The sequence below is a fragment of the Coregonus clupeaformis genome, chromosome 40 (genome assembly GCF_020615455.1).
Source record: "Coregonus clupeaformis isolate EN_2021a chromosome 40, ASM2061545v1, whole genome shotgun sequence".
NCBI classification, from domain to species: Eukaryota; Metazoa; Chordata; class Actinopteri; order Salmoniformes; family Salmonidae; genus Coregonus; species Coregonus clupeaformis.
In genome coordinates, this window is record NC_059231.1 from 16,170,582 (window position 1) to 16,197,201 (window position 26,620).

Below are 26,620 nucleotides of genomic sequence, written 5' to 3' on the forward strand. Positions count from 1 at the left end.
ACTCTGCACCGGTACCCCCCTGTATATATAGCCTCCGTACTGTTATTTTATTTTACTTCTGCTCTTTTTTTCTCAACACTTTTTTGTTGTTTTATTCTACTTTTTTATTAAAAATAAATGCACTGTTGGTTAAGGGCTGTAAGTAAGCATTTCACTGTAATGTCTGCACCTGTTGTATTCGGCGCATGTGGCCAATAAAATTTGATTTGATTTGATTTGCAGGCAGTAGGTGAGGTCTAAGCAGGGGTCTTGACGAGCTTACCTGAGATGTTGACATCACTGCAGGAGCCGTTGACCAGTACCTTCCCTTCTGGACAGGTGCAGGTGGCGCCCGTTGGGTTCAGTAGACACATGAAGTCACAGTTCATTCTCAGGCATGGGTTGACCGCTGCAGAAAGACAAGAGGCAAATGCCAAGAGGATTTATCATTCAAGCCGAAGCTTCAATACAGCCGTCAAATAAAAAACGTCCATTCCTTTATTATTGTTCTTCCATTAAACATTAACATTCTGAGGCAAACAGACAGGGAATTTATGATTTAGCTCATACTATCCACCAATGTATTTCTATTCAGAATCGACAAGCGATATGGTCCATATTCCACTCAATTCCTGGTCCTAGAGGACTACTATGCCCTGTTAGTGAACACTACTTTGATATGCACCACATCAGCAGCATGCTGCCATATTGCTCCAATAAGTCAATGGAAGTGTTGGGTTTTCAATAATAACTGAAAAAAACACAGTTCTCCAATTACACAGATTTGTTGTGTTTGGGGTTATGGGGATCATCGTGGTTCAAAGCTAGCGAAATAATAGGGTGTCTGTGTGTTCTGCTGAAGACATCAAACCAACAGTAACACTCCTGGTCTTTCTGTTCTGCTAGCTGTGCAGTAACTTCTGCTGCCCGAAGAGTAGGCTACATGGCTGAACTAATGAGTCTTTGGGGAACGGTTCAGCTGTCCTTTATTGTCCGACGCTCCACAACCATAAACACTATACAGATAACAAATAGCAACCGAGGGCTACTGGAAAAAGAGAAGTGGAGAGGCAGAGGATGAGGGATATATTGGTTCGATTGGTCCTAACATGGGAGATAAGATGACTCTCTCATGTCCCACACTTGAGAAAATGAAAAACTAGCTCAAGAAACAGAGCTCCTCCATTTCCATTCAGGCTGTGGACCCACAGTTATCTGCACTCTGTGTTGGTGAACCAGCTAGAATATCAACACTACATTGGTGCATTGCCGTTACTATTGTTTGTTACTGTAATATCATGTTAGTTTCCCCTGTTATGCTTCCGTTTAATCTTGAAGGCTATTCAAATAGAACTTTCACTATGCACATGACCCTCCTAATTTCCCTGTATTACCCATGACCCTCATTAACATTTGTATTAATAAAAATACCCACTGAAACACAGCAGTAGATTTTATATATTTACCATCTTGCTGCTCGTATCGGTGGGAGATCATGACATTGGTAGTTTTCTCGAGACCCAAGTGGAGAAACTCCACAGGCTGTTTGCCATACTTGTGAACTCGGAAGACTTCATGTTTTAGCCCAGTCCCGTAGATGTAGTCTTCAAATATGTCAATCCTATATGGCTGGGATATTCCTGGAAACACAGCCATGGAAACAGAATGAAGGTAGGGTGGAAAGACGCATATGACCATAAACACTGTGTGAAAAAATAAAAATAATATATATATATATAAATGTACATGTTTTTTTTGAAAATCCTATTCTGGATGGTAAAAGGTTTTCAGTGTAAACTTAAACGACTAAAACCAAATATAAAGTATGTAGAAAAGATAATGGAGCTATATATATATATTTTTATAAGATCATCTTTCAGAACAAACAACCACCAAAATAAAAACTAGACAGTCAGGGAGAATATTTTTCTTTTTTTAAATGTCATGTCATGGGGGCCCCTATTGATTTTGTTAAGTTTGAGTCACTCAGATAGCATACAAACACGGCATAAGCCATGGCAAAATGTGTAGAATTGCAAGAAATTAGCTTTAAAAGAACAAAATGCTGTCTCTGCGGCCAAGAGGGCCTCTAAACATTTTGGTGGTAGACTGTGCCATTGGCCACAGCCACTACGCCCCCCCCCCCCGCAACTTTGCCACTGTTACTGGAAAAAAATCCCAAGGCAAAGACTGCACACTCACGCACACACTCTATGTTATTGTAGCAATCTGTTGATAAAATGTAGAGGAAATGAAATGACTATCACATCAGTAACTAGTATGTGCTTGGAAAGTAAATATTTGTTTTGTTCTCGGGGTAGTGTTACCGTGTCTGTCACTGATTGCCACTAGAGGGTCCGACCCATCCAATCTCACACTGCCTATCTCGGAGAGCTCAGGATCAGCCCAGTACAAACGTTGGTTGAAGTAATCGATGGCCAGACCTGGGGGAGGATGAGAGAATGAGATTTATTTTCCTTATGAATTTTGTAAAGATCAATATGGACGCTTTCATTCTGAGAGCCCTCAGAAAGAGAATTCTAAACAGTGTTTTTGAAATATTTGAACACAATTGCATGGATTGCAGCTGTCAACGTTCCATATAAACTGCGGATAGACCGCATAAACTGACAGTTATTTCATTTATCTCCTCTTGGTACCTCACTTCCTATGCAGCCGAGAGAAAGTCATTAACTTTTAAATGGAATCATACTACAGGATATATATATATATATATATATATATATATATATATATATATATATATATATAAGCATATTTGTCTTTTCTTTTGATGACAGACTTTTGGTGTTAAGTCTACATTTCTGTTCATAAGTGACTTTTTATTCCTATCATGTGTTGGGGTGGATAAACAACCCAAGATGCCATGGTGATTAAATGGGTGTGCGTTTTTCCACAGATTATGAATTCCCTCTACCTTGACCGAGACAGTTCATGGGTCCCTGATATTAAAGGAGGCCAAACCATCTTTAAAAACTAGATCAGCACCAAGTGTCTCCCCCAGCACCATCACAACAGGTTTGGTGTGTCAGAGACATTAATTTACTTTTTTCCATGGCCTTATTTTAAATAGCTTTATCCTCTAGTCTACAACTAGCCTGGTCCCAGATCGGTATTTGCTGTCTTGCCAACTCCTACAGTCATTGCCATTAACAAGACTGCACAGACAGATCTGGAACTAGGCACATCTTAATGAAAATATATGTATGGACTTGGAAAATACAGGCAGATAAATATGATGTGTATGTGTAATGACATTTCCCTACTGTTTCAGTCTTCACACTTCATTCAGTTGTCAAAAAGTTTTCTCCTGTGGTACAGTATGTTAGCTAAATCAAACATACTAATGTGACATGAGGAGACACTGTACTGTAGATACCTGTTGGTCTCCTGAGGTTCTTCTCCAAAAAGATCCTACGCATGGACCCATCCATAGCCGACTCCTCAATATGAGAATGATCACCTATTACTGTCCAATACATCATCCTGTAGAAGGTACAAAGACAAGCATTTTCTGTTGGGTCTCCATAGCATCTGGTTTAATGGATATCAGGGGATTAAATGCACAGAGATAGGAATCCCTGTCTATACTTATAGAATCCCTGCTATATTTAAAGAATCCCTGGAATGCCTGCTACAGTGGGGAGAACAAGTATTTGATACACTGCCGATTTTGCAGGTTTTCCTACTAACAAAGCATGTAGAGGTCTGTAATTTTTATCATAGGTAATAAAAAAATCCAGAAAATCACATTGTATGATTTTTAAGTAATTAATTTGCATTTTATTGCATGACATAAGTATTTGATCACCTACCAACCAGTAAGAAGTCCGGCTCTCACAGACCTGTTAGTTTTTCTTTAAGAAGCCCTCCTGTTCTCCACTCATTACCTGTATTAACTGCACCTGTTTGAACTCGTTACCTGTATAAAAGACACCTGTCCACACACTCAATCAAACAGACTCCAACCTCTCCACAATGGCCAAGACCAGAGAGCTGTGTAAGGACATCAGGGATAAAATTGTAGACCTGCACAAGGCTGGGATGGGCTACAGGACAATAGGCAAGCAGCTTGGTGAGAAGGCAACAACTGTTGGCGCAATTATTAGAAAATGGAAGAAGTTCAAGATGACGGTCAATCACCCTCGGTCTGGGGCTCCATGCAAGATCTCACCTCGTGGGGCATCAATGATCATGAGGAAGGTGAGGGATCAGCCCAGAACTACACGGCAGGACCTGGTCAATGACCTGAATAGAGCTGGGACCACAGTCTCAAAGAAAACCATTAGTAACACACTACGCCGTCATGGATTAAAATCCTGCAGTGCACGCAAGGTCCCCCTGCTCAAGCCAGCGCATGTCCAGGCCCGTCTGAAGTTTGCCAATGGCCATCTGGATGATCCAGAGGAGGAATGGGTGAAGGTCATGTGGTCTGATGAGACAAAAATAGAGCTTTTTGGTCTAAACTCCACTCGCCGTGTTTGGAGGAAGAAGAAGGATGAGTACAACCCCAAGAACACCATCCCAACCGTGAAGCATGGAGGTGGAAACATAATTCTTTTGGGATGCTTTTCTGCAAAGGGGACAGGACGACTGCACCGTATTGAGGGGAGGATGGATGGGGCCATGTATCGCGAAATCTTGGCCAACAACCTCCTTCCCTCAGTAAGAGCATTGAAGATGGGTCGTGGCTGGGTCTTCCAGCATGACAACGACCCAAAACACACAGCCAGGGCAACTAAGGAGTGGCTCCGTAAGAAGCATCTCAAGGTCCTGGAGTGGCCTAGCCAGTCTCCAGACCTGAACCCAATAGAAAATCTTTGGAGGGAGCTGAAAGTCCGTATTGCCCAGCGACAGCCCCGAAACCTGAAGGATCTGGAGAAGGTCTGTATGGAGGAGTGGGCCAAAATCCCTGCTGCAGTGTGTGCAAACCTGGTCAAGACCTACAGGAAATGTATGATCTCTGTAATTGCAAACAAAGGTTTCTGTACCAAATATTAAGTTCTGCTTTTCTGATGTATCAAATACTTATGTCATGCAATACTTAAAAATCATACAATGTGATTTTCTGGATTTTTGTTTTAGATTCCGTCTCTCACAGTTGAAGTGTACCTATGATAAAAATTACAGACCTCTACATGCTTTGTAAGTATCCCTGTCTATAGTTATGACTTAACAAATCAGTAAAGAAAACACATCTTGGAAACCATCTTGGATGCAGCAGTTACAAAAGAACGACGAAGCAAAAAGGTATAAAGTGACAACATAATGATTAAATTTAACATTGTATGAAAAGGATGCTCTTACCCTCGGGCTGGGTTGACAGTGATGGCATACGGCTCTCCTGCAATGTCAGTTATCAGACGGGTGCAATTTGGCCCTCTGAGCTGGCCCACGTTTATAGAGTATCTGAGCTTAGTCCAGTGAGCTGTGTAATAGCTGAACCAGTGCATCCGAGAATGGTCTGTCCAATAGATATTTCCTGTAATCCAGTCAGCTGACACATCCCTCGGTCTACGGAAGTCTGAACACTTCAAGGAAAATCAGAGCTTGTAAACATGAAAGCGTGAACATGACAAAGACTTTCAAGGTATTTGTATTAAATATGGCAAATAAACTTGAAACTTTCAACATTCAGATGTGAAGAATATTATTATCCATTGGCTTATTTAGATGCACTCACTATTCTTTCCCATATCAAACATGATAAAGGTATGTCTAATGAAATACTTGGTGCTAGTAAAGGTTTAGTAGCCTATGTTTAATGTGTAAGATGTCATGCGTGTGATCAGGTTATTATATACAGTAATGTTTCCAATGTGACAACAATGGCTCAAACTTTAGATTAATGTAAATCATGGTCTTTGAATAAGAGTATCTCCAAATGACATTGAAAGATTAATCGTAAAACAATGTAATGGCTTTCTTCGACTTTGTCAGTAGGCATATCTACAAATGAGAAAAATGAATCGTCCAAGAAATGCATTGCATTAAAGGGGAATAATGGCACTCTGACTTGTTGTTGGACTGTCTGTCAAAGCAAGGACATCTCTCACTCAGGGAGAGCGAGGTAGAGCTAGAGCGAGAGCTACGGCACAGGGTTATACAGCCCCCCCACGCACTGCAGTGCTAGATAGATATTTGTGTAATAAACTCTAATCTACAAAAATATAAATGTTCTGTCACACCAAAAATACAACATTTGTGAAGTCAAATCGATTGTGAGATATGGCATATACATTTTATGTGATACATTTTGGGTCACGGGTTCACAATTTGACATTTTCTGAGATCTCTGCCTCCCACTTTTACATTGCAACCCCATTGGACATAATTTCACCTGCCAATCAACATTGCACATCTTCCCTCTGACAGTAGGCTACACCCCAAAATATATCTACTAAAATTAGAGGGAAAGACTACTGAGCATGCAACGTAACATCCACTTCATAGGATGACACATATGGGCTAAAAGGCTCATTTATGTAACAAATGTTTCATTAGATTGTAATTTTCCTACAGTAGCCAGCTGACAGCGAACATATTGTAAATAAAATTTATGTTGCAGATATAATAGATAGCCTAGGTACTGATGCATGCATCTATCGAAAAACGATCTATGCTCACTCTCCAAGTTGTCATTGGGGTAGATCAAATGTTATTACATTTATTATTAGCCTACATTTACATTTTCCAATCGGTAGAATAATGACAATAATTTACAAAATGATGCATGGGATTTCATTTGCAAGCCCGGGCCAAATTGCCTAACTCGAGCGAGCAAGAGAATGTGATAATGTAGGCATTATTGAAAAGTATTCTTATAGCCTATGTTTGCATCAAATACCCTTGCATCAAATACCCTACTCGTGAAAGTCGTGTATTGATTATAATTTATATAGCATACGTGAGGAATGCTGATCACTGCAATCAACAGCTGCAGTGTTGCTCATTGGATTACCCCATACAGTGAGGGAAAAAAGTATTTGATCCCCTGCTGATTTTGTACGTTTGCCCACTGACAAAGAAATGATCAGTCTATAATTTTAATGGTAGGTTTATTTGAACAGTGAGAGACAGAATAACAAAAAAATCCAGAAAAATGCATGGCAAAAATGTTATAAATTGATTTGCATTTTAATGAGGGAATTAAGTATTTGAACCCCTCTCAATCAGAAAGATTTCTGTCTCCCAGGTGTCTTTTATACATGTAACGAGCTGAGATTAGGAGCACACTCTAAAAGGGAGTGCTCCTAATCTCAGTTTGTTACCTGTATAAAATACACCTGTCCACAGAAGCAATCAATCAATCAGAATCCAAACTCTCCACCATGGCCAAGACCAAAGAGCTCTCCAAGGATGTCAGGGACAAGATTGTAGACCTACACAGTGGAATGGGCTACAAGACCATTGCCAAGCAACTTGGTGAGAAGGTGACAACAGTTGGTGCGATTATTCGCAAACGGAAGAAACACAAAAGAACTGTCAATCGGCCTGGGGCTCCATGCAAGATCTCACCTCGTGGAGTTGCAATGATCATGAGAACAGTGAGGAATCAGCTCAGAACTACACGGGAGGAACTTGTCAATGATCTCAAGGCAGCTGGGACCATAGTCACCAAGAAAACAATTGGTAACACACTATGCCGTGAAGGACTGAAATCCTGCAGCGCCCGCAAGGTCCCCCTGCTCAAGAAAGCACATATACATGCCCGTCTGAAGTTTGCCAATGAACATCTGAATGATTCAGAGGAGAACTGGGTGAAAGTGTTGTGGTCAGATGAGACCAAAATGGAGCTCTTTGGCATCAACTCAACTCGTCATGTTTGGAGGAGGAGGAATGCTGCCTATGACCCCAAGAACACCATCCCCACCGTCAAACATGGAGGTGGTAACATTATACTTTGGGGGTGTTTTTCTGCTAAGGGGACAGGACAACTTCACCGCATCAAAGGGACGATGGACGGGGCCATGTACCATCAAATCTTGGGTGACAACCTCCTTCCCTCAGCCAGGGCATTGAAAATAAGTTGTGGATGGCTATTCCAGCATTACAATGACCCAAAACACACGGCCAAGGCAACAAAGGAGTGGCTCAAGAAGAAGCACATTAAGGTCCTGGAGTGGCCTAGCCAGTCTCCAGACCTTAATCCCATAGAAAATCTGTGGAGGGAGCTGAAGGTTCGAGTTGCCAAACGTCAGCCTCGAAACCTTAATGACTTGGAGAAGATCTGCAAAGAGGAGTGGGACAAAATCCCTCCTGAGATGTGTGCAAACCTGGTGGTCAACTACAAGAAACGTTTGACCTCTGTGATTGCCAACAAGGGTTTTGCCACCAAGTACTAGGTCATGTTTTGCAGAGGGGTCAAATACTTATTTCCCTCATTAAAATTCAAATAAATTTATAACATTTTTTACATGCGTTTTTCTGGATTTTGTTGTTGTTATTCTGTCTCTCACTGTTCAAATAAACCTACTATTAAAATTATAGACTGATCATTTCTTTTTCAGTGGGCAAACGTACAAAATCAGCAGGGGATCAAATACTTTTTTCCCTCACTGTATCATGGAATAGGCTATGTGAATGTTAATCAAGACAAAAGGCGGACACATGGAATTGTTTGATTTGGATGGATGGTTGACATGACAGAAAGGTAGCCGGATATTTTCTTATCTAATTCTATTCATCGAGCTCGTTATGTGTGTTGTTCCACGCTCGCACCTGGGAAAAACTTTATAGCCTATTGCGGAATATATTTAAAACTTCTAACAAAATACACCAGCGACATCATTTAGGAGACAAAGGTTGTGAGCACAGTGTTTCTGATCAGATCGACAATTATCTTCTAATGTATTTGTGTGGCTACGATGCCAACTTTAGAGCACAGCATTTTGTATAATTTTTTTCTCCCCCTTTTCTCCCCAATTTCGTGATATCCAATTGCGATCCAATTACGATCCAAGAGGCTCGGGGAGGCGAAGGTCGAGTCATACATCCTCCATACGTAAAGCCCCCCGGGCCAAACCCTCCCCTAACCCGGACAACGCTGGGCCAGTTGTGCGCCGCCCTATGGGACTCTCGGCCACAGCCGGTTGAACCCGGTTCTGTAGTGACGCCTCAAGCACTGCGATGCAGTGCCTTAGACCACTGCACCAATCGGGAGGCTTAGAGCACAGCATTTTCTGCCTGGTTTCCAGAGCATTGAAAGAGAGAAATGAAATAGGCTCCTAGTGAGGTCAGATGATGCTTCTGACAACATAGTAAAAACGTGTCGCGTTGGGTGATGGGCTAACGTCTGATGTAGGCTATTTTGATAACTGCCAGTGTGTTGTGTTTATGAGGAGCCCCCTCGTGTGTGTGTTTTTCATTGAGCTGGCTGCTGTTCCCTCCTTGCTTGGCCGAGATCTTGTGAACCCGCGACCCAAATTTATCACACAAAATGTATATGCCATATCTCACAATCGATTAGATTTCCCAAATTTAGTATTTTCGCTGTGATAGAACGTTTATATTTTTGCGTTTTTCCAAAAAGATCTATCTAGCGCTGCAGTGCGTGGGGGGCTGTATAACCCTGTGACGTAGCTCTCGCTCTAGCTCTACCTCGCTCTCCCTGAGTGAGAGAGGTGCACACTTTGACAGACAGTCCAACAATGAGTCAGAGGGGTTTAGGAACATAGACAATTTTTCTAAATGTGTCATTATTCTCCTTTAATTCAAACAAAAACTGGAAAAAGCTTGGCACCTTGCTCATGTTCTGTACTCTTGCTCACATTAGATATGTGACTATTTGAGACATTTTATCTTCAAGCACTCACTGCTATATTCAAGCTCTCGCGGCTATAATCATTCTATAATTAATTGTGCTCAAATGCAATAACCAAGACATACTGTAGCTTCAATGGCTTTAGAAAAGAAAGAAAAAAACATGCATATCTTGTAATAGTGTTACTTAAACAATACTGCAGCTATCCTGTGGATATTAGTAACCGGACATTGAATGGACAACTCTATCATACATTAAAAAGTAAAGTAGACTTTCCAACCACCCTAACCACACCTTTGGAGATACTTACTATGTTTCCGGCATTAGTTTTAGTTTGACTCTTGTCTAGGATTTCTTTGTAAAAAAGTCCACCAGGGTTAAACTGGGTAGCCCAGATAAACTTTTGTTGGTGTAACAGAGCATCCATCCCAATAATGCGGGCATTGTCCTCAATGCGAGTGAGGAGTTTGTGTCCATGGCTCTGGTTAAACGGATACACAAAACTTCGGATTTCAGTGTCATTAGCTATGTAGAGCACCCGATCTTCTGGTCCTGCCCGTTGTTGAGTTATTAATATGCAAAAAAAATGAAAAGTGGCTCAATTCCATTTGGGGTTTTAAACAACAGTTTGACAGCATCATTTCATTTACAGAAGCAAAATAGTTTAATATATGGCAATCTAGTCATATATAAACATTATTGGGCAGTTGTCTGGACACATTAAGTCTAGTCCTGGACTAAAAAGCATTTTTGATGGAGATTCTCCTTTGAGTTTTCTTTTTATTCCAGGAATAGGATTAATCTGTGTCCAACAAACTGCCCCCATATATCACATTTTCCTTGTTGATCAGGATAATAATACATAATCACTTAGCAACAAGACCAGTCATTTATTACTACTACTACCCATGGTGCCAATCAGTAGGAATAGTGGGGATAGAGGGGATATGTCATTAAAATTGCAAAAGTGCCTTCAGAAACTATTCATACCCCTTGACTTATTCCACATTTTGTTGTGTTACAGCCTGAAATCAAAATGGATTAAATATATTTTTCTCTCACCCATCTACACACAATAACCCATAATGACAATGTGAAAACATGTTTAGAAATGTTAGCTAATTTATTGAAAATGAAATAAGAAAATATCTAATTTACATACAGTACCAGTCAAAAGTTTGAACACACCTACTCATTCAAGGGTTCTTCTTTATTTTTTACTATTTTCTACATTGTAGAATCATAGTGAAGACATCAAAACTATGAAATAACACTAATGGAATCACGTAGTAACCAAAAGAGTGTTAAACAAATCAAAAAATATTTTGTATTTGAAATTCTTCAAAGTAGCCACCCTTTGCCTTGATGAAAGCTTTGCACACTCTTGGTATTCTCTCAACCAGCTTCATGAGGTAGTCACCTAGAATATATTTCAATTAACAGCTGTGCCTTGTTAAAAGTTAATTTGTGGAATGTATTTCCTTATTAATGCGTTTGAGCCAATCAGTTGTGTTGTGACAAGGTAGGGTTGGTATACAGAAGATAGCCCTATTTGGTAAAAGACCAAGTCCATATTATGGCAGGAACAGCTCAAATAAGCAAAGAGAAATTACAGTCCATCATTACTTTAAGACATGAAGGTCAGTCAATACGGAAAATGTCAAGAACTTTGAAAGTTTCTTCAAGTGCAGTTGCAAAAACCATAAAACTGGCTCTCATGAGGACCGCCACAGGAAAGGAAGACCCAGAGTTACCTCTGCTGCAGAGGATAAGTTCATTAGAGTTACCAGCCTCAGAAATTGGCAATTAACTGCACCTCAGATTGCAGCCCAAATAAATGCTTCACAGTTCAAGTAACAGACACATCTCAAGATCAACTGTTCAGAGGAGGCCACGTGAATCAGGCCTTCATGGTCGATTTGATGCAAAGAAACCACTATAAAGACACCAATAATAAGAAAAGACTTGCTTGGCCAAGAAACACGAGCAATGGACATTAGACCAGTAGAAATCTGTATTTTGGTCTGATGAGTCCAAATTTGAGATTTCTGGTTCCAACCGCTGTGTCTTTGTGAGACGCAGAGTAGGTAAACGGATGATCTATGCATGTGTGGTTCCCACCGTGAAGCATGGAGGAGGAGGTGTGATGGTGTGGCGTTGCTTTGCTGGTGAAACTCTGTGATTTATTTAGAATTCAAGGCACACTTAACCAGCATTGCTACCACAGCATTCTGCAGCGATATGCCATCCCATCTGGTTTGCGCTTAGTGGGACTATCATTTGTTTTTCAACAGGACAATGACCCAAAACACACCTCCAGGCTGTGTAACGGCTATTTGACCAAGAAGGAGAGTGATTGAGTGCTGCGTCAGATGACCTGGTCTCCACAATCACCCAACTTCAACCCAATTGAGATGGTTTGGGAATAGTTGGATGGCAGAGTGAAGGAAAAGCAGCCAACAAGTGCTCAGCATATGTGGGAACTCCTTCAAGACTGTTGGAAAAGCATTCCAGGTGACTACCTCATTAAGCTGGTTGAGAGAAGAGTGTACAAAGCTTTCATCAAAGCAAAAGGTGGCTACTTTGAAGAATCTAAAATTTAAAATATATTTTGATTTGTTTGACACTTTTTTGGTTACTACATGATTCCATATGTGTTATTTCATAGTTTTGATGTCTTCACTATTTTCTACAATGTAGAAAATAGTAAAAATAAAGAAAAACCCTTGAATGAGTAGGTGTGTCCAAACTTTTGACTGGTACTGTAAGTATTCACACCCCTTTGCTATGACACTCCAAATTGCGCTCAGGTGCATCCAATTTCCTTTGATCATCCTTGAGATGTCACTACAACTTGATTGATGTCCACCTGTGGCCAATTCAATTGTTTGGACATGATTTAGAAAGAAACACACCAGTGCATGTCAGAGCAGAAACTAGATCTCCGAGATAGAATTGTGATGAGGCATATACAGTGGGGAGAACAAGTATTTGATACACTGCCGATTTTGCAGGTTTTCCTACTTACAAAGCATGTAGAGGTCTGTAATTTTTATCATAGGTACACTTCAACTGTGAGAGACGGAATCTAATTTTTTCCAGAAAATCACATTGTATGATTTTTAAGTAATTAATTAGCATTTTATTGCATGACATAAGTATTTGATACATCAGAAGAGCAGCACTTCATATTTGGTACAGAAACCTTTGTTTGCAATTACAGAGATCATACATTTCCTGTAGGTCTTGACCAGGTTTGCACACACTGCAGCAGGGATTTTGGCCCACTCCTCCATACAGACCTTCTCCAGATCCTTCAGGTTTCGGGGCTGTTGCTGGGCAATACGGACTTTCAGCTCCCTCCAAAGATGTTCTATTGGGTTCAGGTCTGGAGACTGGCTAGGCCACTCCAGGACCTTGAGATGCTTCTTACGGAGCCACTCCTTAGTTGCCCTGGCTGTGTGTTTTGGGTCGTTGTCATGCTGGAAGACCCAGCCACGACCCATCTTCAATGCTCTTACTGAGGGAAGGAGGTTGTTGGCCAAGATCTCGCGATACATGGACCCATCCATCCTCCCCTCAATACGCTGCAGTCGTCCTGTCCCCTTTGCAGAAAAGCATCCCCAAAGAATGATGTTTCCACCTCCATGCTTCACGGTTGGGATGGTGTTTTTGGGGTTGTACTCATCCTTCTTCTTCCTCCAAACACGGCGAGTAGAGTTTAGACCAAAAAGCTCTATTTTTGTCTCATCAGACCACATGACCTTCACCCATTCCTCGTCTGGATCATCCAGATGGTCATTGGCAAACTTCAGACGGGCCTGGACATGCGCTGGCTTGAGCAGGGGGACCTTGCGTGCGCTGCAGGATTTTAATCCATGACGGCGTAGTGTGTTACTAATGGTTTTCTTTGAGACTGTGGTCCCAGCTCTCTTCAGGTCATTGACCAGGTCCTGCCGTGTAGTTGTGGGCTGATCCCTCATCTTCCTCATTGATGCCCCACGAGGTGAGATCTTGCATGGAGCCCCAGACCGAGGGTGATTGACCGTCATCTTGAACTTCTTCCATTTTCTAATAATTGCGCCAACAGTTGTTGCCTTCTCACCAAGCTGCTTGCCTATTGTCCTGTAGACCATCCCAGCCTTGTGCAGGTCTACAATTTTATCCCTGATGTCCTTACACAGCTCTCTGGTCTTGGCCATTGTGGAGAGGTTGGAGTCTGTTTGATTGAGTGTGTGGACAGGTGTCTTTTATACATGTAACGAGTTCAAACAGGTGCAGTTAATACAGGTAATGAGTGGAGAACAGGAGGGCGTCTTAAAGCAAAACTAACAGGTCTGTGAGAGCCGGAATTCTTACTGGTTGGTAGGTGATTAAATACTTATGTCATGCAATAAAATGCAAATTAATTACTTAAAAATCATACAATGTGATTTTCTGGATTTTTGTTTCAGATTCCGTCTCTCACAGTTTAAGTGTACCTATGATAAGAATTACAGACCTCTACATCATGCTTTGTAAGTAGGAAAACCTGCAAAATCGGCAGTGTATCAAATACTTGTTCTCCCCACTGTATCTGGGGAAGGGTATAAAACAATTTCTAGAGTGTTGAAAGTTTCCAAGAGCACAGTGGTCTCCATCATTGGGAAATTGAAAAAAATATGGAACTACCCAGACTTTGCCTAGAGCTGGCCGTCCGACCAAACTGAGCAATCGGGCAAGAAGGACCTTGGTCAGGGAAGTGACTAAGAACCCAATGACCACTCTGACAGAACTACAGAGTTCCTTGGCTAAGATGGGAGAACCTGCCAGAAGGACAACAGTCTCTACAGCACTTCACCAATCTGGGCTTTATGGGAGAGTGGCCAGACGGAAGCCACTCCTGAGAAAAAGGCACATGACAGCATGTCTAGAGTTTGCAAAAAGGCACGTGAAAAACTCAGAGAGCATAAGGCAAAAGATTCTGTGGTCTGATGAGACAAAAATGTTACTCTTTGGCCTGAATGCAAAGCGCTATGTCTGGAGAAAACCAGGGACAGCTCATCATCCGTCTAACACCATCCCTACCGTGAAGCACGGTGGTAGCAGCGTTGTGCTATGGGGATGCTTTTCAGTGGCAGGGCCTGGGAGACAGGTAAGGATAGAGGAAACAATTAATGGAGCCAAATACAGGCAAATCCTTGATGAGAACCCGCTTCAGAGTGCTAACGACCTCAGACTGGGGCGAAGATTTACATTCCAACAAAACAATAACCCCAAGCATACAGACAAAGCAACGCTGGAATGGCTTCAGAACCAGAATGTGAAAGTCCTTGAGTGGCCTCACAAAAGCCCAGACTTGAATCCCACTGAAAATATGTGGAAACTTAACAGGGCTTGAGAAAATCTGCAAGGAAGAATGGGAGAAAATCCCCAAATCCAGATGTGCAAAGCTGATACAGACATACCAAAGACGACTCAAAGCTGTAATCGCCGCCAAATGTGCTTCTACAAAGTATTGACTCAGGGGTGTGAATATTTATGTAAATTAAATATTTCTATGTTTGCTTTTCAATACATTTGCAAAAATGTCTAAAAACATGTTTCACTGTCATTATGTGAAGATGGGTGAAAAAAATAAAGCTGTAACACAACAAAATGTTGTATATGTTATAGTTTCTGAAGGCACTGTATCACAGCGCAGTTTATCACAGTGGTGTATACACCCGTAACATTAACACTTTAGAGATGTGGAATAGATGTTAGTGAATATTGGCAGTCATTATTAATTCATTATTAATATAATCCTTATTGGTCACATCAAAAACAGCTAAGTTTTTATACTATCTAAATGGTTAAATGGCTGGTCTTGTATACATTCAGTATTACTTATACAATCCTGTTGTCTTAATGTAAAGGTTATCTGATGACTATGACAGTATCTTTACAATGAAGAGTGGTAAGGATAAAGTACAGTCTATGAGTACAGTTTCATCTATTGAATAAAACTAATATTCAAGAAAATTGTGCAGTTTATAGAAATACATACTATACTAACTGTATAATGTTTTAATCAATTTTAGCAAAAAACAACATACTGTATATCTATTGAAACTACAACAGTAAAAAATCCTAGATCAATATATAGCACAGCAAGATCTATGATGGTTCAATGTAATTCAGTTAGAACATACAGTACAGTAATAAAATGGTCCATACCTTTTACTACACAGTTTCCATTTATTTCCTTGAAATTCCTGTCACAAGTACACTTGTATGATCCTTTAGTGTTTGTACAATAGTGAGCACATGTGTCAAACTCAAGACACTCATTGATTTCTGAGGAGAAAAGGAAAAACATGTTCAGTCAGTTACTGTACTGCGCATGGAAACAGTTAAGCTGCCATTCCTCTCAAATCAGAAATGTGAACAAGCATTTCAGTTTATGTTGATATTGCCCTAACCTATAGGATGTGAGGATATCTATTATATACTGTAATTAAAATAAAATATATAAAAAAGTGTGATTTCCACTAGATTGGACAGTTGCAAAGTCAAAATTGGGTATATATCATATACATTTATGAAAAGACAAATTAGCTTTTTGGTCTTAATTTAAGGTTAGGGTTAGGCATAAGGTTAGCAGTGTGGTAAAGTTTATGGTTAAGTTTAGGCTTAGGTTTAAAATCAGATTTTATGACTTTGTGGCTGTGCCAGCTGCCTCCCAATAAATGAGTCATCCCAATAAATGCCAACCTGCTAAAAAAAACTATTGCTGTTAACACTGGTTCAGTTTCACATGTTGAAGCATGTTCATATACCAGCTTTACTAAGCAACTGATCCCAGTTACTGAGTCATATTCAGAGTAACAGTCCACTGATGTGATGACAGCGTGCATAGGAAGTGTGGGTTTAAATGGTCCTTGGTTATCTTTCAGAAAGCAGAGTCTTGACCCATTACGAAAGTGGAAATTACAACTTAAGTACTTAGTTACCCCCTGAATAGAATAATCAATAACCACTGAGCACAAAAGCAATAACTAGAAGGCAAAAGCCGGTTCAGAGTTCAATTTATAATCGCAGATATCGTAATCTCCAACTAAATTATGCAATACTTGGCTACTCAATCCGTAATTACTTAAGCTCATTGAAACTGGATGGCTTACTAAATTATCTGTAAGTGAAAGCTACTAAGATACTATAAACATGTACTCGGAGAGAAAGATATTGAAGGAATCTGGGTGTCTGTAAGGAAAGACTTGAAAGCGATATGTTATGTATATTTTTCATTAAACACGGCTACATGATGTACATATTTAACCACATTAGTTAAATGTTAAATGTTAAATATGTTAAAGAATGCCATTTATTATTACATTATCGTTATTCTGTCTAATTAAATAGTGAGGGGAAAAACAGGCCATACAGTACCTTCACACTGGGCAGTCTTTAGATTCCTCCTGAAGCCAGATTTGCACTGACATATTGCATTTGTGTTTGTCTGATTGCAAATTGCATCCTCCCCACATGGGTTTGTTTTCTTTCCACATATGTCTCCATTGGAAGCTACAATCGAAGACAACAATTTGATTGCACATGAAAACACATTCCTATATATCGAATATACTTGCAAACAGTTGCTCCATTGATGTGTGGAAGCCAGGTGAACATCAACTTTCAACAGACAAAAAAACACACCGCAAATATGGGTAATGTATTCCCATAAACGTTCTGACATCATCTAACATTTGGATCTAGCAGAAATATCTAGCAGAAGAGCCCTAGATTATCTCATGGATCAAGTTCCTGCCTAGCAGGATATTGATCTGTGTGACACACACAAAACACACACACGTACAGGCCTTGCAGTCCTGCTCGTCCGATCCCCCATCCCCACAGTCATTGAAGAGGTCACACTGCAGCTGGGCTGGGATGCATCGCTGGGTACTGCAGGTGAACTCTGCCTTCCCACACCGTCTGGGTCTGCCAGACACCACCTCTGCTTTGGGACGCACACAGGAGCCAAACACACGTCAGACAGAAAGGCCGCATCGGCAACAGAGAAGGCATTTGCATGAAAGGATGAGTGGTACTCTGAGATATCTTTATATGATGTGATGTATTGTTGTCTCTACCTTCTTGCCCTTTGTGCTGTTGTCTGTGCCCAATAATGTTTGTACAATGTTTTGTGCTGCTGCCATGTTGTGTTGTCATGTGTTGCTGCCATGCTGTTTTGTTGTCTTAGGTCTCTCTTTATGTAGTGTTGTGGTGTCGCTCTTGTCATGATGTGTATTTTGTCCTATATTTATATTTTTAATCCCAGCCCCCGTTCCCGCAGGAGGCCTTTTGCCTTTTGGTAGGCTGTCATTGTAAATAAGAATTTGTTCTTAACTGACTTGCCTAGTTAAATAAAGGTTAAATAAAAAATAAAAATAAAAATATGTGGTGCTTTGAGTTTCTAGGGATATCAAAGAAACTTGACTAATACAACGTTTTTGCTGTTGTCGCACTGATACGATTAGGAATAATGTTTTATTGGAATATACAATCTCCTTAGTTCAACATTCTTGATGAAGAAAAATGTAATGTTTGAACTGTAGCTGGTGTAAACTCACCACATTCCTCCTCGTCTGAGTTATCCCCACAGTCATCAACCTTGTTACACAGTTGGTCATTGCGCAGACACACACGGTCATTTCTACATCGGTGTGGGCGTGTGGGGGGACAGGAAAGTTTGGCTGGAGGGGAGAAGAATAACACAAGTATTCCAGACAGTCAAATACATTTTAGTTCATTCAACATAGTCCATTCAAGTCTATTCAATTGATTCCATTCTATTCCATTCAACAAATTCCATTCTAGTCAATCCAACAGAATCCACAATTTCAACCACGAATATCACCTTGGATTAAGTTATAACTAATAAAATATCCATCAAAAACCTTTGGGAAAATATCTAAGTCAGAGACGTTGTCGTTTCAACCCACCACACATCTCTGTGTCCTCGTCTGAGTTGTCTCCACAGTCGTCCTTGCCATCACACACCCACGAATGGAGCTTGCATAAGGTGTTGTTGCAAATGAACTCATCAGGACGGCAGAAGAAGACACCTGCAATTACAAACTGAAGGTTAACAGTAGTGCTATGGGCTTTCTATCACAAGGTTGTCTTATACAGTGAGGGAAAAAAGTATTTGATCCCCTGCTGATGTTGTACGTTTGCCCACTGACAAAGAAATGATTAGTCTATAATTTTAATGGTTGGTTTATTTGAACAGTGAGACAGAATAACAACAAAAAAATCCAGAAAAACACATGTCAAAAATGTTATAAATTGATTTGCATTTTAATTAGGGAAATGAATATTTGACCCCCTTTCAATCAGAAAGATTTCTGTCTCCCAGGTGTCTTTTATACAGGTAACGAGCTGAGATTAGGAGCACTCTCTTAAAGGGAGTGCTCCTAATCTCAGCTTGTTACCTGTATAAAAGACACCTGTCCACAGAAGCAATCAATCAATCAGATTCCAATCTCTCCAACATGGCCAAGACCAAAGAGCTCTCCAAGGATGTCAGGGACAAGATTGTAGACCTACACAAGGCTGGAATGGGCTACAAGACCATCGCCAAGCAGCTTGGTGAGAAGGTGACAACAGTTGGTGCGATTATTCGCAAATGGAAGAAACACAAAATAACTGTCAATCTCCCTCGGCCTGGGGCTCCATGCAAGATCTCACCTCGTGGAGTTGCAATGATCATGACAACGGTGAGGAATCAGCCCAGAACTACACGGGAGGATCTTGTAAATGATCTCAAGGCAGCTGGGACCATAGTCATCAAGAAAACAATTGGTAACACACTACGCCGTGAAGGACTGAAATCCTGCAGCGCCCGCAAGGCCCCCCTGCTCAAGAAAGCACATATACAGGGCCGTCTGAAGTTTGCCAATGAACATCTGAATGATTCAGAAGAGAACTGGGTGAAAGTGTTGTGGTCAGATGAGACCAAAATCGAGGTCTTTGGCATCAACTCAACTCGCCGTGTTTGGAGGTGGAGGAAGGCTGCCTATGACCCCAAGAACACAATCCCCACCGTCAAACATGGAGGTGGAAACATTATGCTTTGGTGGTGTTTTTCTGCTAAGGGGACAGGACATCTTCACCGCATCAAAGGGACAATGGACGGGGCCATGTACCGTCAAATCTTGGGTGAGAACCTCCTTCCCTCAGCCAGGGCATTGAAAATGGTTCGTGGATGGGTATTCCAGCATGACAATGACCCAAAACACACGGCCAAGGCAACAAAGGAGTGGCTCAAGAAGAAGCACATTAAGGTCCTGGAGTGGCCTAGCCAGTCTCCAGACCTTAATCCCATAGAAAATATGTGGAGGGAGCTGAATGTCCTCTGTAGCTCAGCTGGTAGAGCACGGTGCTTGTAACACCAAGGTAGTGGGTTCGATCCCCGGGACCACCCATACACATAAATGCATGCACGCATGACTGTAAGTCACTTTGAATAAAAGTGTCTGCTAAATGGCATATTATTATTATTATTATATTAAGGTTCGAGTTGCCAAACATCAGCCTCGAAACCTTAATGACTTGGAGAAGATCTGCAAAGAGGACTGGAACAAAATCCCTCCTGAGATGTCTGCAAACCTGGTGGCCAACTACAAGAAACGTCTGACCTCTGTGATTGCCAACAAGGGTTTTGCCACCAAGTACTAAGTCATGTTTTGCAGAGGGGTCAAATACTTATTTCCCTCATTAAAATGCAAATCAATTAATAACATTTTTGACATGCGTTTTTCTGGATTTTTTTGTTGTTATTCTGTCTATCACTGTTCAAATAAACCTACCATTAAAATGTAGCTAGGTTTTTCCATTTCCTTCTAAACTTCTATTCAATAGCATTGTGCTATCACTATAGTGTCTGTATGAAAGAACATTATTGTTAGCAAAGTGACCTTTGCTTGGCCAGAATATGACTATTGTATTGTACACCTTTCACAGTAAAACACATGGCTAGAATGGTGGTTGCTATGCTACTAGTCATATGTTATGAGCTGGCATGGTACTGTGAAGGAAGCTGTGAAGGAAGAAAAGATAATGTGGGTACCATATTGGCAGGCATGTAATCTCTATTACGGTGTTCCAGTAAACATGCTCAACACTATCCATAGTTGCAATCAATGTTCCCTCTAAACTGCGTGGTGCGCGCACTTCCTCCAGGACTGCGGCGTAGAAGAAAGAGATTGAACTTCACTCAGTTCGCCCCATTAGTTTGCACTATATAGATCAACGTTTTTTCTGTGATCGAATTAACATTATATCAGCCTCTTTTCAATGCAACAAAACAAAACAAATCTAACTTTGCAAGATTGAGTCTATGATTTTGTTGTAGCAGAGCCAGAGCGCAACGGAGTAGAATTCTATTGGCGGGGGTAGCCCACTAGTGGTCTTTCAATCACCAGTGAGTGAATGCGCTTTTCAGATCAGTTCAGATCAGAGCGCAGAGCCGTGTGTGTGCACATTTGTTGATATTCTTTGCTAGTTAGCAAGTTATTAGCCCAGTTATAGATAAGTATAGGTCAGCAATGGGGAGTTACTGCTTCCTACAAGAGCACAAAACGTGTAGGCTACATTTCAAGCTATCTTTGAAAAGCCAGTCAGGTAAAAAGCTTATGTCTTAATTAAAGGGGCAGTGTTGTATTTTGAGACAGGCTCGAATATGCAAATAAGCCAATAGGCAGAGGGGTAGCCTACATTGTCTAATTCTCTGTATGCTAATAATAATTAAATTTATTTTGTAAAGTGATTTCTTGCATCATATAACACAATACAATGCAATTTACAGTCACCTATTTGGCCCATGGTGTTACAGACCAAGTATAAAATCTGTAATTAATGTCAAGCTCTTTATAATATAATAATAAAAAACATGTTTTTAAAAGTCTCATGCAATGTAGGCCTGCACTGTACACCACATATAGGCTACTGTAGGCTACATCATAGAAATCAAAAGCTATTTCCATGTGAATGTTATGGGATTTGCTCCATTGGTTTTGTTGGTAGGCCTACATTATGCTCAAATAGCCACAATAGCCTATTGGCTACTGTCTAAAACTGTAAGGGTACAGCCTCAGTGTTCACTGTAAACACGCGCTGGAAGTTGCAGAAAATTCTCTCAATGTTCAAGTTTTCGCTCACAAGACCTCAAAATTGCTTAGTGCCCCAGAAAATTAGAGGGAACATCTTTGTTCAATTTTCTTTTCTTTTACAGGTAGGGCGGCAGGTAGCTTAGTGGTTAAGAGCATAGTGCCAGTAACCGAAAGGTCGCTGGTTCTAATCCCCGAGCCGACTAGGTGAAAAATCTGTCGATGTGCCCTTGAGCAAGGCACTTAACCCTAATTGCTCCTGCAAGTCGCTCTGGATACACTGTGTGTGTCACCTGAAAGGTAGATCTCTACTGTAGTAGGACATGTTGCCTGTAAATGAAAAGAAAATGAAAACGGACCTGTATAGAAAACCAACTACTTCCTAAGAGGAGACAGTTTCCACCCAATCTCTCTTAAACAAAATTTCAAGTGAGCTCTGACTAGTCCTGTTTTCATTTCTAATACCCGACCTACCCTGGCTGCAGTTACAGTTTTCTAGTACGTTGACATGTGAAGTGAGTATGTCCAGCCCTGTCTTACCTTGACTGCAGTTCTCCTCGTCACTATGGTCAACACAGTCAAACACGTCGTCACAGCACCATCTCCGTGGGATACAGTGGGCGTGGTTCAGACACAAGAACTCATTTTCCTTGCACTCCTTCACGCAGCCCGCCTGTCGACATGGCAACACAAAACACGTAAACAGCATTATACACTATTAAATGTCCAACACAGTCAAGCCATTCTCAGTGATAAAGTTTGATACGAGTGACTTCACTCACATCCTTTTGTATACTGTTAGGAATTCACCTTACACGGGGCACCAAATTATGTAGGGACCATCCTTACAAATAGGACAATCCCTACATAAATGCTTCATACCGTGTGGGAAGTTCAGCTACAGTACTGGACAAAATCATTATAAATGTTTTCTTCAAATACTTATCTCTGTCGTATTATGTAAATAAGCAAAAAAGCTATAGATTATAGATTGATTGATATGGATGAGGTTAAAGTACCAAGCAGAGCCACACCCACCTCATCTGATCCGTCCAGACAGTTGTCCTGTCCATCACATCTCAGACTGGCCGAGACACAGCCTCCACTGGCACACACATACTCATTTAGGGAGCAAGAGGGGAGCACTGGAAACACCCAGATCAGAGATATAGAGCTTTATTGTGTGCACACACTCCACAACATAATAATTTAACACCCATCATTCACAGCATGTGTGGGGCTGGTTTGTATGTGTTCTGCACACTGTTATGAACTTGTGAAAAAATAAACGCTACAACCCTTTGTTTCTTTCCAAACAGATCCTAGGTCTAAATATGATGTCTTCCCTCAGGATAGAGCATGCTGTGTGCTGCCTACTGCTGAATGAAGTGCTGAAACCCACTCACCACTGGGGGTTACGGATGAGGTTACGCCGGCTAGCTACTGTATTCTAGTAGCTGCACTCCAGTAGAATACAATACATTTTCGTGGGTCATGTTACAATTACCACCAAGTGGGTTAACCCCATTGGCACAATGCGTAAGGGTGTTTGCCTTTCACGCCAGCCCACCAGGGTTCGCTTCTCTGCCCCTCCTTTTGCTACATTAGTGTCAGAAGTGGATGGCAGCCGTGAGGAGGGGCTTAGTAGTAAGGCTGGGAATAGCCAGCGACCTCACGATATTATCATGATACTTAAGTGCCGATACTATATGTGTTGCGATTGTATATGTATCACGATCCTATATGTATAGCGATTCCATATTGAGATTTCATTGCGATTTGATGTTCCAAACATATTGCTCACTTTACGTCTGCTGTAGAGGGACAAGCGAAAGCCATGAGAAAAATGAGTTTAGGAGGTAAAAGTGCTCAACACATGTTGGCTCACCATTCATTTTTTTTTAAGAAGATGGAGAACCAGCTAAAGTATGATAAATATCAGAGTTTTTGTGCAGGTACACCGGAATAGTCCTATAGGCGCGATCCGTAGGATGTTTGCCTTTCATTACAGCAACCCAGGTTCTTTCCCTGCCCTGCTATTCGCTAAAATGCCAAAATCTCTTGGCGAGGTTGCTAGGTGTTGTACTAAGGTTGTTTTTGACAAACTTTATTCGATTTTTTATTTTGTATTATTCTTTTTTTGCTCGCTCACCTCATTTTTCAAATGTTTTCATCCATTATACAGTTCATTAAGTTTGTATGGCTTTACTGTGGGTAAAAACAGATGGCGTACTTATGCAGTAGCTATTCATCAATTGGTTACAGAATTGGAACAGTATTTAATTAGTCACACAGAAAGTAGCATTGGCAATTCTACTGCTAGTACCTTTTAACTATCATAGGAGGTAAAGCATCCCCCTCCACACCAACATGTCCTCATCTTACACTACTCCCCATAAAAAAGTCCAGAAAAACTCTAACTTTGTCCTGTTTTTCAATCAAATAATATGAACTACAACAGTCCATGTTACCACAGGAGCTTGTGGTTCTCAGCTTTTTAACAACTACTTCAATTTCACATTAAAAAGGTATTTTGGGGAAAAGTGACCTTTTGACCATGTCTTTCTCATATACTGTACCTGTCCCCTGGCAGTTCCTCTCGTCCTCTCCTGTCTTGCAATCCTCTTGGCCGTCACAGAGCCACTTGAGGGAGATGCAGAGGTTATTGAGACACTGGAACTGGTCCTCAGCACACCGAGCCTCACAGTCCTTCTGTAGAGAGATATAAAGGACAAGAAGCTCACATTTACAATAGGCTTCTACTTGACATGGTAGATGTTCCAATTCTTATACAGTAGAACCATATGGTAATACTTTCTTTGAAAGGTACCTTCATTAGGACTTGACAGCTAATTCATAAGCCATACAAAACACTTTCAATGACAATTTTAACACTTTATATGTGCAGGATGGCAGGGTATTGCCAGGCATTGAAACCCATTGAGTCTTCATTGCCTGTTTAGTCCGTTTTAGGTAAGAATTGGGTGGACAACATAACTAGTTGTTTACAAGAGAAACCATGCATAGCAGACTACTATTTACTACTTAGTGAACTACATATACAGTTTGACCCAGAATGTCGTCATTGGGACCACACACAATAATGTGTAAATAGAGGTTGCACTTGGAGGGGATTACTCATACTGTATGCTGTATTTAGTCTCCTGAGTGGCGCAGTGGTCTAAGGCACTGCATCGCAGTGCTAACTGTGCCACTAGAGATCCTGGTTCGAATCCAGGCTCTTTCGCAGCCGGCCGCGACCGGGAGACTCATGGGCGGCGCACAATTGGCCCAGCGTCGTCCAGGGTAGGGGAGGGAATGGCCGGCAGGGATGTAGCTCAGTTGATAGAGCATGGCGTTTGCAACGCCAGGGTTGTGGGTTCAATTCCCACAGGGGGCCAGTATAAAAAAATATATATGTATTCACTAACTGTAAGTCGCTCTGGATAAGAGCGCCTGCTAAATGACTAAAATTTAAATGTATTTGCTGTGGGGTTATTTAACAGAGAAATAAATTACAAGGCATAATAAATAGGTAATTCCATGACTTTCTCCTTAGCCATCACACAATGGAGTTCTAAATATTTCTACTGATATTTCATGAATAGCTCACGCTTTTAAAAAAATCGCATTCCACAAAACAGGTTCATAATTCCCATGCATGGCTAGTTAATGTAGTATTTTGGGTTAGTGAATCAGTTTGCATAATTGTTCACACATTTGAATAACAGTACAAACATAAAATGTCTCTCTATTAGGACATTGTCATCCACAATATTATCGTCTGCGTTCCAATAAAATTCAGAATAATTTACAATTTGAATATCATAATGCCATCAAATCATATTTTCAATTCAATATGCATGCCTTTTAGGAGAAAAATAGAACATTCACATTTATGAAAGAAAACGCAAGATAGAAACATAAGGTTAGGATTAATAAGGGTCAATTCACTCAAATCAGATTATTCAAGAGGTTGTGACTCACACAGTTTACAGGCTATAACATGCTATATATAGGCTGTGGTTAAATGACGACCAGGATCACTGACCTCGTCTGAATTATCAGGGCAATCATAGTCTCCATCGCAGCGGAATCGAGCGGAGACGCAGTCCCCGTTAGCACAGGCAAAGTCCTTGTGGTTACAGGTCACTGGCTCTGAGTCAAGGGAGAGGACAAGGACATCACTACACATGAAAAATAAATGAGGTAGAAGCCGGGCCCTCAAACACGATATACGCTCCACCACAGAACTTTAATTAGACTAGTTACACAACGTTGCCATCCAAGGGTGGATCTTCATCATTTTCTACAAGGCCCTAGCACTCCCTCCCTAACAAGTGATGTCTGTTATAGACTATTTAAAGACTATATATACTATGTGTTTTATAGACTAGGCCATATATACTATTTACACTTGAAATAGCCCTGGAAAAGCAACCAACCTCTATGAAAACACATGGGCCTTTATAAGAGGTTTCATGAGAGAAGGGAATCCCCTAGAGCCCCCTTACGGAAAAAACACATGCATTTCACGTGATCACATGTGAAGTTATCCTAAAACACATGTTTCACATGACTCATATGTGAAATTTTACATGAAATCATGTGATCTTCCACATGTGAAATCATGTGGTTTTGTGTAAGGGCCCTTTTACAGGAGATATCTCTTAAGCATTGCATGCTAATCATCTGGGCCCAGTTTTTCAAAAGTTCATCTGGA

At 40.9% G+C, this 26,620-nt stretch overlaps 1 protein-coding gene across 1 annotated transcript in view; it reads right to left on the reverse strand.

Annotated features, from left to right (window-relative positions):
• The window catches only part of LOC121554930 (low-density lipoprotein receptor-related protein 1B-like), a 331,365-nt gene that overhangs the window by 16,442 nt on the left and 288,303 nt on the right, over positions 1-26,620 (reverse strand). Inside the window, exons 62-76 of the mRNA XM_041868634.2 lie at positions 25,949-26,055; positions 24,477-24,609; positions 22,936-23,042; positions 22,438-22,570; positions 18,730-18,852; positions 18,358-18,480; positions 17,601-17,744; positions 17,174-17,308; positions 15,962-16,081; positions 10,074-10,315; positions 5,308-5,531; positions 3,380-3,486; positions 2,307-2,423; positions 1,446-1,619; positions 263-388 (exon numbers count right to left, since the gene is read on the reverse strand). Of these exons, the coding sequence (XP_041724568.2) occupies positions 263-388; positions 1,446-1,619; positions 2,307-2,423; positions 3,380-3,486; positions 5,308-5,531; positions 10,074-10,315; positions 15,962-16,081; positions 17,174-17,308; positions 17,601-17,744; positions 18,358-18,480; positions 18,730-18,852; positions 22,438-22,570; positions 22,936-23,042; positions 24,477-24,609; positions 25,949-26,055 (2,115 nt within the window). The remainder of the gene's footprint in view (positions 1-262; positions 389-1,445; positions 1,620-2,306; positions 2,424-3,379; positions 3,487-5,307; positions 5,532-10,073; positions 10,316-15,961; positions 16,082-17,173; positions 17,309-17,600; positions 17,745-18,357; positions 18,481-18,729; positions 18,853-22,437; positions 22,571-22,935; positions 23,043-24,476; positions 24,610-25,948; positions 26,056-26,620) is intronic.